A 14399-nucleotide genomic window follows, 5' to 3' on the forward strand; every position below is an offset into this window, starting at 1 on the left:
CAGCAAAAAGACCCAAGGGAAAATTTATATACAAATCCCATATATGGGGTTCCATCAAAAAAAAGAAAAGAAAAGGAAAGGAAAGGAGAAAAAAAAGGGGGGGTCAGACTGAGTCCAGCCCAAAGGCCAGGCAGAACAGCTCTGTCTTGCAGGCCCTGCGGAAAGATGTCAAGTCCCACAGGGCCCTGGTCTCTTGGGACAGAGCGTTCCACCAGATCGGGGCCAGTACTGAAAAGGCCCTGGCCCTGGCTGAGACCAGTCTAACCTCCTTGAGGTTCAGGACCTCCAAAGTGTTGTCATTTGTGGACCTTAAGGTCCTCTGTGGGACATACCAGGAGAGGCGGTCCCGTAGGTATGAGGATCCTAAGCTGTATAGGGCTTTAAAGGTCAAACCATCACCTTGAACCTGACCCTGTCCTCCACCGGGAGCCAGTGCAGTTGGTAAAGCACTGGGTGAATATGCTCCCATGGCAAAGACCCCGTGAGAAGCCTTGCTGCAGCATTCTGCACCCGCTGGAGTTTCTGGGACAGCTTCAAGGGCAGCCCCGCGCAGAGCGAATTACAGGAGTCAAGCCTGGAGGTGACCGTCGTGTGGATCACTGTGGCCAGGTCGGGGCGGGAAAGGTAAGGGACCAACTGCTTGATACGGCGGAGATGGAAAAATGCCACCTTTGCTGTGGCTGCAACCTGCGCCTCCTTGGAAAGGGAGGCATCAAAGGTTACACCCAAGCTCTTGACAGAGGGCACTGGTAGTAGTAGTAGGAATCATAGAATCATAGAATCATAGAGTTGGAAGAGACCACAAGGGCCATCGAGTCCAACCCCCTGCCAAGCAGGAAACACCATCAGAGCACTCCTGACATATGGTTGTCAAGCCTCTGCTTAAAGACCTCCAAAGAAGGAGACTCCACCACACTCCTTGGCAGCAAATTCCACTGTCGAACAGCTCTTACTGTCAGGAAGTTCTTCCTAATGTTTAGGTGGAATCTTCTTTCTTGTAGTTTGGATCCATTGCTCCGTGTCCGCTTCTCTGGAGCAGCAGAAAACAGCCTTTCTCCCTCCTCTATGTGACATCCTTTTATATATTTGAACATGGCTATCATATCACCCCTTAACCTCCTCTTCTCCAGGCTAAACATGCCCAGCTCCCTTAGCCGTTCCTCAGAAGGCATCGTTTCCAGGCCTTTGACCATTTTGGTTGCCCTCCTCTGGACACGTTCCAGTTTGATCAGGATGCCCTTGAGTCCATCATCCAAGTCGTTGATAAAGATGTTGAATAAGACCGGGCCCAAGACAGAACCCTGTGGCACCCCACTAGTCACTCTTCTCCAGGATGAAGAGGAACCATTGATGAGCACCCTTTGGGTTCGGTCAGTCAGCCAGTTACAAATCCACTGAGTGGTAGCATAGTCAAGACCGCATTTTACCAGCTTCTTTACAAGAATATCACGGGGCACCTTGTCAAATGCCTTGCTGAAATCAAGGTAGGCTACATCCACTGTGTTCCCTTCATCTACCAGGCTTGTAATTCTGTCAAAAAACGAGATCAGGTTAGTCTGACATGACTTATTTTTCAGAAATCCATGCTGACTATTGGTGATCACAGCATTCCTTTCTAGGTGCTCACAGACTGTTTGCTTAATGATCTGCTCCAGAATCTTCCCTGGGATTGATGTCAGGAGGAGCAACAACAACAATAATAATAATAGTTGCAGACCTACAAAGGTGCCCCCTCTCTGGCTTTGCAGAGGGGTGGGGCAGGACCCTCTGCTCCCTGACTTGGAGGTGCCCCCCCCCCGCATATTCCGCTATAGTCTTCTCCCCAATGCACCCCATCCAGAAGAGAGCGGAGACGCCCCAGATCCCAGAAGGGGCAGCACTTGCAGAGCAGAGAGACAACAGCCACCCGCCTTCTCCTGGCAGGGAAGACCTTGGGAGGGCGGGGCTTGGGCTCTGGAGGACCTGCCAGCAGATTTCATTTCCTATCCTCTCTAGGACTCCAGCTCAGTTCCTTTTAACCCCTGGCAAGCCGAGCGCACCCAGCTCAGCCCCCCTCCCTCTCGAAAGCAGGACAGTGGGAGCGATGTGGAGGACACCCCCCCAGATATGCTTTATTTGGGGGGTGGGTAGGGGAGGAAACTGATGCACGAGCAAGTCCATAAGTGCTGCCTTCCCTTTTGTTCATGCACGTAGTCACTGATGCACGCCCATAAGCGCATCCCCCAGCGGCTACTGGATGCAATTAGCAGGCAATACTCCTGTTTTTATGAATGGAACCCCCACTGCCTCAATGTAGCAATGCTACGGACACTTCCAATGTGATGCGGAAACCATTAATTCATCCTATTTTGCTTAGGAAATCTTGTACATACGAATGAATGTCCTGGACTCGCTGGACGCAGATGGGTGGGCCAGCCTGCATTTCTTAGTACAGAAAGTACTGATCTGATGTGTAGAGATTTTTTACTATTCTGCTTAATTCAAGAGGGTTCCGGAAAGTCTTTCTATGTGAAAGAAACGGGCAGAAGGTTCTTGTTTGAGCTATTTCTTGTTTGGGAAGCTGAGTAGAGCTGGTTTAAACTGGTTCTGCTATCTTTCTGCCCAGGTCATGCTGACTGGAACAGCCCAGGAGGAGCCTGGGTCTCACTTTCTCCTTCTGTCTCTTTGTTCTGCGCCAATTCTGAATGTACAGTGGACACTCGGGTTGCAAACGTGATCCGTGCAGGATGCACATTCACAACCCGCAGCACTCTGCACATGCATGACCACTGAAACTCGGAAGTAACCCGTTCCAGTACTTCCGCGTTTCAGCGGTCTGCAACCTGAAGCGCCTGTAACCCGAGGTATGACTGTATTGGATTTGTGACCATTATGCTTACTTGCCTTCAATAAAGCTCTGCTGGATGAAGTGCAATCGTCTCTGGTCTATTCTTTGGGAAGTCTGCATAGTGTTTCAGTTTTTTCCTCCTCTGGAGCTGGCATGTCTTCTCCCAGGGAAAGAAGGCTCAGAGCCCAGAGGAGGAGTGATGAGTGGTCAGAAAGAGAAGAGGGGGCAGATGGGGGGAGGAGAGGAGGTGCAGGAAGCAGAAGAGGTTTAGTGAAGAGGGGGAGTCTGTGGCAGAGGCCGGGAGGGGGGTAGGCAAGAGGTTGAGTGGAGGCAGGCTGGTGAAGAGCCCAGGGAGTCTCCCCTGCCTGCTGCAACCAGCTGCCCGCCCCCCCCCCCCGCCCCGTTCTCCCAGAAGATGCAGAGAAATGAAAAGAGCGGAGCAGAGATTGGTTGTGGGCAGAGGGTGCAAGATTTGCGGGGAAGAGCTACTGCGACCACTAGGCCTGCGCTGCTTTGGTATCCTTGAAAAAAAGAGTTAACTGTACCGGTACCGTATTTCTTTTAATTGATGACAGTACTGTGTAAAATGTTTTGTAAATGCTTTATTCTTTGATTCCTGAAATCACTCCTTCACGTGTGCATTATGGGAAACCTTTGTCTGCCACAAGCCCCTAAGTGCACAGAGCAATGTATGTCCAGGCTGTCAGGTGAATGGAGCCCACCCGTCCTGTTGATTAGCCTTGTGGTCAAGTTGAATGAAACTTGTGATAACTGCTTGGAATGTCAGTGTCTCATGTAAACTCTGTCTGGAAAGGTGAAAGTCTTTCAATTCACAAATGGTTTGATTGACATATTGTACTTTTGACTTGTCTGACCTGATGCAACCCCACCTAATTTTGTGGTGTTTTCCTAGCATTTGCCTACGTGTCACTGACATTTGTAGGATGGGATTTCTTGCAAATGGAAATCTTTAAAAGCCAGAACACCAATTGTCTCGGGGTTCTCCTTTCTTTGCTTTCAGATAGGTTGAATCTTTGCCATGACAAATAAAACGATCAGAGCCTTAACAGCCCCCTTTGTTTTTTTGCCTTCTATCTTTTTTCTTCTTCCACTCTGACCGAGGAACTTTGCTCCCTGCAAGGTAACCTCAGGTAAGTAGGCTGGCCCTAAAACAACCCCTTACTTTTTAGTGACAGGATCCTCTTTTCTTGGCTGGGTTCTGAGCTCTCTCTCTCTACCCCCCCCCCGAAACAGGAACAGAAGGAACAGCTTGCGGGGGGAAGGCTAGAACCAACATTCAAGAGCAAGGGACCTCAAACTGGGACAACTTCCTTGAGGCTCAGAGGGGCTGCCTGTCAGGGAATCTTGATAACAAAACGAGCGGAGTTAATTAAAGGAAGATTTGTTGCAAAAACAACAAAGTTCACCAGAGTGGCGAGTACAGCTGTCCGTCCATTGATCAAGATGTCCGTTCTAAGGCGGGTGTTTCCAGCAAGGCCAGAAACAGCTAAACATTTTCTTGTGACGTATTCTGTCTTGAAGACCCTCCCCCCATACACCTCGACCGAGGGGGTCAGCTCCCACCTCTTCCTCATTCTCTGAGAGTTTACTTCCTGCTCTTTCCCGCTTTCTAAGCAGGCTTCATTTCTAACTCCTGCATTTTGTTATCAGTTGGCATTTCTACAGCTGGTATAATCCTCTTGCCTTGTACTTAACCCTCTCTCCTCCCGGCTCCTCTCTTCACTGGGAGCTAGCTGCAAACTTCTCCTGGGGTCTGGCTCATTCATGACACTGCCTGAGGACTCTCCAACAAGTTTGGCTATGTCATCCTACAAGAGGCCAATGAGTGGCTCAACAAGGACGTCCCATTTTCTTTCCCAAGCTCTCCATTTCCCAGCCTGGTTTTCTTTCAGCCCCTCATCTTGAAGAGCCTGAGCAGTGAGTCCCACCCCTACACTTCAAACAATGTGACATATTTCATATATATTTGATACAAATCTATTCAGCTTGCCTGTGTGTGGAAGGGGGACATGTATTGTAGCATGTTGTTGTTGTTGTTGTTGTTGTTTGTAAACAGCTTACTGCATGGCTCCAACAAGCCACTCTTGAGTTCCTATACCAATAATCTAGGAACTTTCACCACTTTGGAACTCAACCAAGTTTTACTGCCTTTACAACCTGTTCTGAATGCTGTATGGAAAAGCACATGAAACTGACCTTTGAAGAGTTTGTAAGTAAACCCTTTTTAACTTACCAAGTGTGTGGTCTTTTCCTGTGTTGAGGAGTTTTGGAACTCACAAGGGCATCTTCTAAAGGTCTAGCAGCCTTCATCTCCTTGCTTTACTTTGCTGCATATTTGGTGATTTAAAATCTCTGCTGGAGTTCTCTTACCAAAGAGTACTTGCCACTAAGTTTGAGCTTGACATCCCGGGAATGACTAGGTATATAAGCTGCAACAGCAGCAAAACTGTGCCACCACTAAGAAGACCCCTCTGAGTGCTGCCAAGGCCTCCGTCTCTGCCTTTCTTTCTCAAGCACCTATCGTACACAGATTATTTTGCAGGCTCCATGCTGAACTCTGTGCTCCCATCTTGTACCAGACATTTTTCATCTATGACCCAAAGGTCTTCAGTCATGGGGATCGTTTCAAAGGGAACAAAGAGCTTCTGCACTGAACCAGGGTTTCAAAAGGCCCTAATAGGAATCGGCAGAAGGGTGCAGATGCTTCCAAATGAACAGGTGACATTGCACAGGTTAGTGCAGATAGAGCAGGTGTGTTGTCGCCCCCCCCCCCGAGTCCTACTTCAGTGCAAGTTGAGTCAGATCTAGGCCACGTTGTCTGCAGCAATGCGGCTTCCCTTTCTAACTCGGTGTTCTTAGATTCACAGAGAAAAAGCAATAAATGGGAATGTAATGTGATTGTTTGATGTGAACTGAACTTATCAAGGCTGGCCTAAAAGCTCGTGGGGATGAAGGGGCCATTTCATGATGGACTTCTGCCAGCAGGCTTCCCCCAGCCAGGCCTCCCTGCTGAAGCAAGCTGGTGGGGGGGGGGGAGGAGGCCCTCCTGGCCTCCAGAAAGACCCTCATCCTAGCAAGAGCCTGTTCTCCCCTGGTGAGCTGCAGAGGAGAGGGAAGGATGGTCCGAGGGGAGGTGTGGAGGTAACGCTCTGCTTTGCAAAGGCAAACCTCGCACCAGACGTGCAACAGTATGTCAAGGAGCGTTACGCCTGCTTTCCCTTTTGCCTTTGGGCTAGAAAATAGGGTTTTGTCCTTTCACAATTTGTTTGCTAGAGCATGAGCAGTATTGGGGGGAACATCTGAGGGAAACACCTGCTGACACGTGTATTGGATAATGCTGGAAATGTGCTTAGATGCAAATACGCTAAGTTCAGGGTGGTTTCGCTACTGTTTCCAATTGCTGACTTCTGCTAATAAAAGGAGCCTTGGCAGAGCTAGCCGGCAGCTTGCTTGGCACATTCTTGCCAGCTTGCTCCTGCGCAGCTCACCTGCATCCAACCTCCTGTCATCTCTGTTATTCCTACAGGGAGGGGCAGCCTCAGTTGACCCAGGCAAACAGGAGATGCCACTGGGCAACACAGCTAATGGCTGGCGCCAACACAAAGGGAGCCCTTAGGCTTGAGCTACAGCCCAGTAAGAGCATACGAGCCAACGAAGAGCCTACTGGATCTGGCCAAAGGGGCACCATCCAGTCCAGCATTCTCACAGGGGCCAACTAGATGCCCTCATGGGAAACCTTCAAGCAGGACCCGGGCGCAAGAGCCATTCTCTCCTTCTGTGGTCTCCACCCACTGGCATTCTGGCATGCTTGCTTGGGGAAAAGCCTTGCTTAAGCTCAGGGGAAGGGATCGCTGCTCTGCTGCTACTTATCAACGAATAAATACTCCGCAAAGGCAGTTCTGCTCTCAGCCAGCGCTGATGTAGATGGGAGCACGAAGAAGCCCAAGCCCTTGTAAATCACACACTTTATATTTAATATAGTGCAACAAAAATAGTTAAGAATGCAAGAACTTTTACAGATTAAAAAAATAGTTTTTAAACCATCTGATCTTAAAAATAGACAATAGTCGTGACGCTTAAAAGACAACCACGCCGGGCATTGTTCTGCGCCCATCGCCAGGGCTCAGCGCGCCTCTCAGGAGAAGCCATCGCTCCTCCGAAGGGCCGCGTCTGCAGGGGCCGCTCTCTCGCCCTCCAGGTCGACCACCGTCTTGCCCCTGGCGGGCAGCGCCACGCAGTCCTGTGGCAGCCCCTCGGCCGGCTTGGAGCCCGGCTGCGCCGCAGAGCCGCCCTGGCTGCCGTTGGTCTGGGAGCAGACGCTGCTGACCCTGGCGCCCTGGCTCTTGTGGGGGTTGGCGTAGACTTTGTACTTCACCAGGAGGATGAAGATGAAGACGAGGATGGCGGCCACAATGACGCCTCCGAGGATGATGATCATGGTGCCGCCCAGGAACTGGGCGTGGAGGGAGTGGCACTGCCGGTACTCCTCCTCCGTGGAGAACTGCACGCAGCCCACCACGGCCGTTGCTGTCAGGAGCGTCACGCCGTCGTCGTAGACGGCCAGGACGCACAGGTCGTAGTCCCGCCCCGCAACCAGGTCGCTCAGGAAGAAGGACTTGCTGGCGGCGGGGATCATCCTGCAAGGGAAACGGACACAGAGGGGGGGCTCAGTCCACAGCACAAGCAGCATGAACAGGGTGCCTTTGCCCCCGGGAGCGTGCAGAGGGCCGAAGGCACAAACTCAGGCGATTGGCAGAACTGGCCCTGCAGCAGGGGCCACCTTATGCCCGTTTTCTGCATTTGTCAGAACTCAAACCCTCAGTGTGGAGATACCTTTGGAACTCCCTGCCTGTAGACCTCAAGCAAGTGCCTTCACGGTAGGTGCCTTTTGGCGCCTGGTTTGGACAGATACTGAGAAAGTGGAGGCGATTTTAATCTGTTTTAGGATTTTAACTTTTGTATGCTTTAAAGCAGGCTTGAAGGTTTTTCTGGGTTTGGCTGTTTTATCTTCTTGTAGCTCACTTTCAGTTTTGTTAAACAATCAAGTGGTGCGTATGTTTTATTACCTCCAGGACCGCCTCTTCCCATATGAACCTACCCAGACCCTGAGATCATCTTCTGAGGCCCTCCTTCGTGTGCCACCTCGGGGGGTGGCAACACAAGAACAGGGCCTTCTCTGCAGTGGCTCCCCATCTGTGGAATGCTCTCCCCAGGGAAGTTCGCCTGGCGCCTTCACTATACGCCTTTAGGTGCCAGGCAAATATGTTCCTTTTTAACCAGGCCTTTGGTTGACCTGATCGACATCCCATACCCTTTTAAAATGTGGCTCTTTTTTGGGGTGTGTGTGTATTATTGGGTTATTGCTTTTATTTTAATTTTATATATTGTGAACTTTTTTGTGAACTGCTCTGAGACCTCTGGATATAGGGTGGTGTATATATATATATATAAATTCAATAAATGAAATGAAGTGATGAAAATAATTAATACCGACAACAAAGAGATGGGCTGACCGGCTGCTCTGGCAGCAGAAGGAGCAACTCCTGGTCCTTTTTCAGGCCCTTCAGAGCTCTGCCCTGGGACAAAGAGCAGGAAGGAAAGCCCAATGGGGTGGCTAGTTTTCTGCTCCCCCCGTGCCCAAACTCGAGAGAGCCACCTCCCTGATCTTTCCCCTTGGGGAGACTCTTGGGGCTGCCCTTGCTGGCTGCTAATTCCCAATACATACTGATTATCTGTAGGTGATCTACCAATGTTTAATTGTTTTTTAAGGCTTGCTTTCCTCCATGTTTTGAGCTCTCCCTATTTCCCCCCTGTAAGTCACCTGGTGAGGTATAAATAAACATATGATAATATTAACCTGCTGGGCACAGCAAGCTTTATCCTGTTGCACTTTGCTTGCATTTTGTAAACGGCTCAGGTGCGTGACATTTCTGACACACCCTCCACCTCGAGCCCTGAAGGGCAGGTTGCCACGGAGTCCCCATCTGACTGAAAAGAAGCAAAGCTGCTCAAGCCAAGCCAAGCCCAGCCAAGATGGTGTCCCCACAAAGTCTCCTCATGGTTGGAGGATGGATGGCAGCCAATGGATTGAGGTTGAATCCTGACAAGACAGAAGTACTGTTTTGGGGGGACAGGAGGCGGGCAGGTGTGGAGGACTCCCTGGTCCTGAATGGGGCTACTGTGTCCCTGAAGGACCAGGTGTGCAGCCTGGGAATCATTTTGAACTCACAGCTGTCCATGGAGGCGCAGGTCAATTCTGTGTCCAGGGCAGCCATCTCCCAGCTCCATCTGGTATGCAGGATGATACCCTTCCTGCCCGCGGACTGTCTGGCCAGAGTGGTGCATGCTCTGGTTATCTTCTGCTTGGATTACTGCAATGTGCTCTACGTGGGGCTACCTTTGAAGGTGACCCAGAAACTGCAATTAATCCAAATGCGGCAGCTAGACTGGTGACTGGGAGCGGCCGCCGGGACCACATAACACCGGTCTTGAAAAACCTACATTGGCTCCCAGGACGTTTCTGAGCACAATTCAAAGTGTTGGTGCTGACCTTTAAAGCCCTAAACGGCCTTGGTACAGTATATCTGAAGGAGCATCTCCACCCACATCATTCTGCCCAGACACTGAGGAAATGTACTGGGAGCCAACGTAGGTCTTTCAAGAAGGTAACTGGGTTACCCCCAAAGGGAGCCCCACAGAGAGCACATTGCAGTAGTCCAAACAGGAGATAACTAGAGCATGCACCATTCTGGCCAGACAGTCCGCGGGCAGGGAGGGTCTCAGCCTGCGTGAGGAAAAGGAGCCTGCTCACCTGTAGACCAGGATGTCGTCAGCCGAGCTGTTATACTGGATCTGGAACATCCGGATCCCTGGGATGTGGTGCTGCGAAGGCCACTGGATGAGGGCAGAGGAGGAGGTCAGCTCAGCAACCACCACTTTCCTCTCTGGCTGGGATTTGGTTTCGTTGGGGAAGCTGGACTTGGCGGAGATGAGGATGTCCGAGGGGCCTGGCTCTGCTTCCTTATCACAGTTGGTGCTGTTTGCAAGGTGCGGGTAGGGGTTGACCACCAGCTCCACGGGGGCCGTGGACTCCCCCGCAGCGTTGGAGGCGATGCAAGTGAAGGTCCCTTTCTCCTCCACAGAAGCCACCAAGATGTCCAGGGTGCCGTTCTCAAAAGAGACGGTCCGGGAAGTGTTGGAGACCAGCTTCCCGCCCGGCGAAATCCAGCGCACATACGGCTCGGGGTCGCCCACCGCTTTGCACTTCAGGGAGGCCCCCTGGCCTTCCATGACCACCTGCTTGGGGGTCCGGTGCGTGATCATGGGGGGCTCGCAGACAAACTCCTCTTCTCGGATGGACCAGAAGTACTTGCCCATCAGCTCCGGCGGGGAGGCGCACGTCTCCAGGTCGTCCTCCCGCGTCAGGCGCCGCAGCCAGACGAGCTCGCAGTTGCAGTGCAAGGGGTTCCCCCCGAAGCTCATCACCAGGGAGGACAAGGGGAGCCCCTTTGGCTTGGCGTAGACAGGGATGCGAGAGAAGAGGGGGTCCGGGGGAATCTTCTTCAGCTTGTTGGAGGTCATGTCCAGCCGAGCCAACTTGTGGAGGTTGGAGAAGACTCCCTCGGGGATGAAGTCTATGAGGTTGTGGTCTAGGCTGATGGTGTTGGCGTTGGACAGCCTCCCGATGGTTTCCCAAGGGACATTCACCAGGTTATTGTAGGAAAGGTCCAGGTCCTCAATCATGTCAATGAAATCATCCAAAGACCCGGGGGAGATATAGTTCAGTTGGTTGTTGCTGAGGATCAAGTGGCGGAGGTTGACCAACCCTTTGAAGTGATCCTCGTGGATGTGGGTGAGTCGGTTGCTGTCCAAGTGCAACGCGTGAAGGCCCTTGAGGTCAAAGAACGCATAAGGCATGATCTGACTGATGGTGTTCCGCGACAGCGTCAGGTGGATCAGGCTGGTCATGTTGGCAAAGTCCCTCCTCCGCAGGGCGGTGATGAAGTTGTCCATCAGCCGCAGCTCCGCCGTCCGCCGGTCGATGCTGGGAGGCACAAAGAGCAGCCCCGTCTTGGTGCAGAGGATGGTGAAGGAGGGAGAGAGGCTCTGGCACATGCAGCGCGTGGGACACGTGGTGGCCTTCGCCACGGAGCTCATAACCAGGAGGGACAGGACCAGCCTTTCCATGGTAAGGTAAGCAGCACACCTGGGAGAAGAGGAGAGGGCCAAGGGGACGGAGGGAGGGAGGGAGGGAGGGAGGGAGGGAAAGAAGGGAGGAAGGAAGGGAGGGAGGGAGGGAGGGAGGAAGGGAAGGAAGGAAGGAAGGAAGGAGGGAGGGAAGGAAGGAAGGAAGGAAGGAAGGAAGGAGGGAAGGAAGGAAGGAAGGAAGGAAGGAAGGGGGAGGGAGAAGGAAGGAAGAAAGGAAGGAAGGAAGGAAGGAAGGGAGGGAGGGAGGGAGGGAGGAAGGGAAGGAAGGAAGGAAGGAAGGAGGGAGGGAAGGAAGGAAGGAAGGAAGGAAGGAAGGAGGGAAGGAAGGAAGGAAGGAAGGAAGGAAGGAAGGGGGAGGGAGAAGGAAGGAAGAAAGGAAGGAAGGAAGGAAGGAAGGAAGGAAGGAAGGAAGGGGGAGAAGGAAAGCGAGAGAGAAAAAGGAAGGAAGGAGGAAATTCGTATCAAGGCTATTAGTATATGAAAGCAAAAGTTGACCCCAACAAAGTGTCGAAAACATTTGCCTCGGCATCTGCCCAGAGACTCCTTCTGCAAAAGCACACTTCAGCTGGCCCTGTGACATTCTTTTTGCAGATTCACCAATTAAATGACATTTTTTAAGGTTGATTTTAAAAAAAAGGTTTTGATACAGTGAGATAGAGGTTCGAAATAAATCTGTTGGAAAATGTTATAAAAAATGTACAAGTTACTTTTAGAATGGTATACAAAAGATGGAGAAGTTAAGGCAGTGATGATACACTGGGCTAGAGATTTTGGGTATAATATTCAACTCTCATTTTGGGGAAAGTTATGGAAAGAGGAAATAAAGTTTACCCCATGCTGTTTATGGAAACGAAATTATATGAAAATGATGTATTGTTGGTATTTAACACCGACTAAAATTGCTAAAATGTACAAAACAAGTTCAAATCTGTGTTGGAAATGCAAAGGGGAGGAAGGTACTTTTTACCATATATGGTGGACGTGTACATTGGTAAAGGCTTTCTGGGAGATGATATATAATGAATTAAAGAAAATGTTTAACAACACATTAGTTAAAAAACCAGAAGCCTTTTCGTTAGGTATAACAGGTGAAGAGATATCAAGAGATGACAAAGGACTTTTTATGTTTGCAAGGACGGCTGGGAGAATGCTTCTAGCCCAGAGATGGAAAGAAGGAGAAATACCAACAAAAGAAGAATGGCAGACTAAACTGATGGAGTATGCGGAGATGGCGAGACTGACGGGGAAAAGAACCTTGTATTTTAATGTTTGAAATGGCTAAGTTAAAATGTATAAAACTGTGTGAGAGAAAAACAATTATTATTATTTTTTAAAGGAAATGCGGCCTGGTCAGAACAGTGCCTGAAGGAGAGGGGGTCCTACTCATGTCAAGTGAATATATTTGTGTACAACCCCCCCCCCCCCAGAGAAGAGACAGCAGGAGCAGGGGGTGACTGGGGGTGGGGTAGGCAAAGGACTGGGCGGGAGTCTCTGTCCTGTCAATGCTGGCTATTGGGGTTTGTCTTCAGCATCAGCCCCCCCCCAATATGGTTCAAGCCCCAGCCTGTTCTGGTGCCCCTCTTCCAACAGCCCTCCCCCCACCATGGATGTTCTCTCCTCCCCCAAGTCCTCCAGGAAGCTCCTGGGTGACGCACTTCTGCAGTGGCCCCAGTGTAGTGGTGTAGCGGTTAAGAGCGGTGGACTCGTAATCTGGGGAACCAGGTTCGCTTCCCCTCCCCCCTCCAATAACAAACTTAGTTGGTCTCTAAGGAGCTACTGGAAGGAATTTTTTTTTATTTTGTTTCAACTACACCAGACCAACATGGCTACCTACCTGTAACTATATGCTATATGGTAATTGATGGACCTAATAGGTATCTCAAGCCATTTGCCCATGTTGCCCTGCAAGCAGTCCATGCAGAATGTCGGCACCCTATATATAGAAAGGAGCAAAGCAGGGATATTTGAGGGAGCAGGCTAGCAGGTGGGGCCCAGGACTTACATCACAGGAGCCTAACAACACAAAACACGGTTGCTGTAGGTAGGTTTCATTTTATTTGTTTTTTATCTTCTATTTTGGAAATGTACATCCAGGTTTTTTCCCCTTTAAATTTTTAGGAGCCCCCCAGGAGAGTGGGGCCCTAAGCTAGAACTTGTTTAACTTATATGTAATTCCAGCACAGCTCCTGAATCCCAGTTGCTGGAAACCAGAGGAGGGGAAGGTGCTCCTGTGCGCGGATCCTGTTTGCGATTTTCCTGCAAGAGGCACCTGGTTGGCTGCTGTGAGGGGAGGAGGATGGGCTGGAAGGGCCAATAGCAGCCAGGCTCTTCTGAGGTCCTGAGCTTTTTTGAATTTCCAGGGGTGATGCAGGTGGAGAGACGTGGCCACCTGCAGATAAATGCTACAATATAGGCTGTGAATCTACGGCACTGAAATTTTTCAGAGCTTGTTCGGTGGGGGGATACTAGAAGGCTAGAGGAGTGATTATAATTAGGTACCATTTGTTTCTGATTATGACAAGGTTAATAATAAGGGAGCATAATTTATATAATTAGATTACAACTCTCTGTGGTTGCACAGGGTTGGTAGAGTCACAATCCGCTTCCTTCTGGGAGAAGATGATGGAACCTGCTTCAGCTGAAAGAGCCACATTTAGGAGCTGTCTGAGAAGGTGTGCGTGCAATGCGTGTGTGTGTGTGTGTGTGTGTGGCAACACACACACACACACACAGAGAGAGAGAGAGAGAGGGAGGGAGAGAGAGGGAGGGAGGGAGAGAGAGCGCAGCTGGGCTAACCTGTTCATTCATATTTCAGTTATCAGCCCATTTACTTTTAAAATATAGATTCTTAAATACAGTGGTACCTCAGGTTACATACGCTTCAGGTTACAGACTCCGCTAACCCAGAAATAGTACCTCAGGTTAAGAACTTTGCTTCAGGATGAGAACAGAAATCATGCTCCGGTGGCGAATTAAGTTCTTAACCTGAGGTACCACTGTACAGATTCTTGATTAAAAATTAAATATAGATTATTGATTAAAAATACAGAAAGAATTATAAGGTAAAAGAAGAAGAAAGAAGAGGAGAATGAAAGGAAAAACTTATAAACTTATTATTAAACTTATCTTGTGATTCCTGATGTCAGATTGATGTCCGTTTATCCTTTGGCGTAGGGTTTGGTCTGTTTGTGCAATATAGAGAGCTGAAGGGCACTGCTGGCATTTGATGGCATAAAACCCCATAAAACCCCCACCCACCCTCCCACTATATATAAGGGTCTGGTGACTTCTGTTTCAGTGCATCTGAAGAAGTGTGCATGCACACAAAAGCTCATACCCAGAA

At 50.1% G+C, this 14399-nt stretch overlaps 1 protein-coding gene across 2 annotated transcripts in view; it reads right to left on the reverse strand.

The window, feature by feature from the left end:
* Positions 1-6798: 6798 nt before the first annotated feature.
* The window catches only part of LOC114603047 (leucine-rich repeat and fibronectin type III domain-containing protein 1-like protein), a 63424-nt gene continuing 55823 nt past the window's right edge, over positions 6799-14399 (reverse strand). Inside the window, exons 3-5 of one of the 2 annotated variants that reach the window (XM_077932453.1) lie at positions 12891-12989; positions 9660-11054; positions 6799-7485 (exon numbers count right to left, since the gene is read on the reverse strand). In XM_077932453.1, coding sequence (XP_077788579.1) covers positions 6984-7485; positions 9660-11054; positions 12891-12973 — 1980 coding nt within the window. In that variant the 5' untranslated portion in view covers positions 12974-12989 and the 3' untranslated portion in view covers positions 6799-6983. The remainder of the gene's footprint in view (positions 7486-9659; positions 11055-12890; positions 12990-14399) is intronic. The other variant, XM_077932454.1, reaches the window with a different exon arrangement.

This window comes from Podarcis muralis, chromosome 7, assembly GCF_964188315.1.
Source record: "Podarcis muralis chromosome 7, rPodMur119.hap1.1, whole genome shotgun sequence".
Lineage (NCBI taxonomy): Eukaryota > Metazoa > Chordata > Lepidosauria > Squamata > Lacertidae > Podarcis > Podarcis muralis.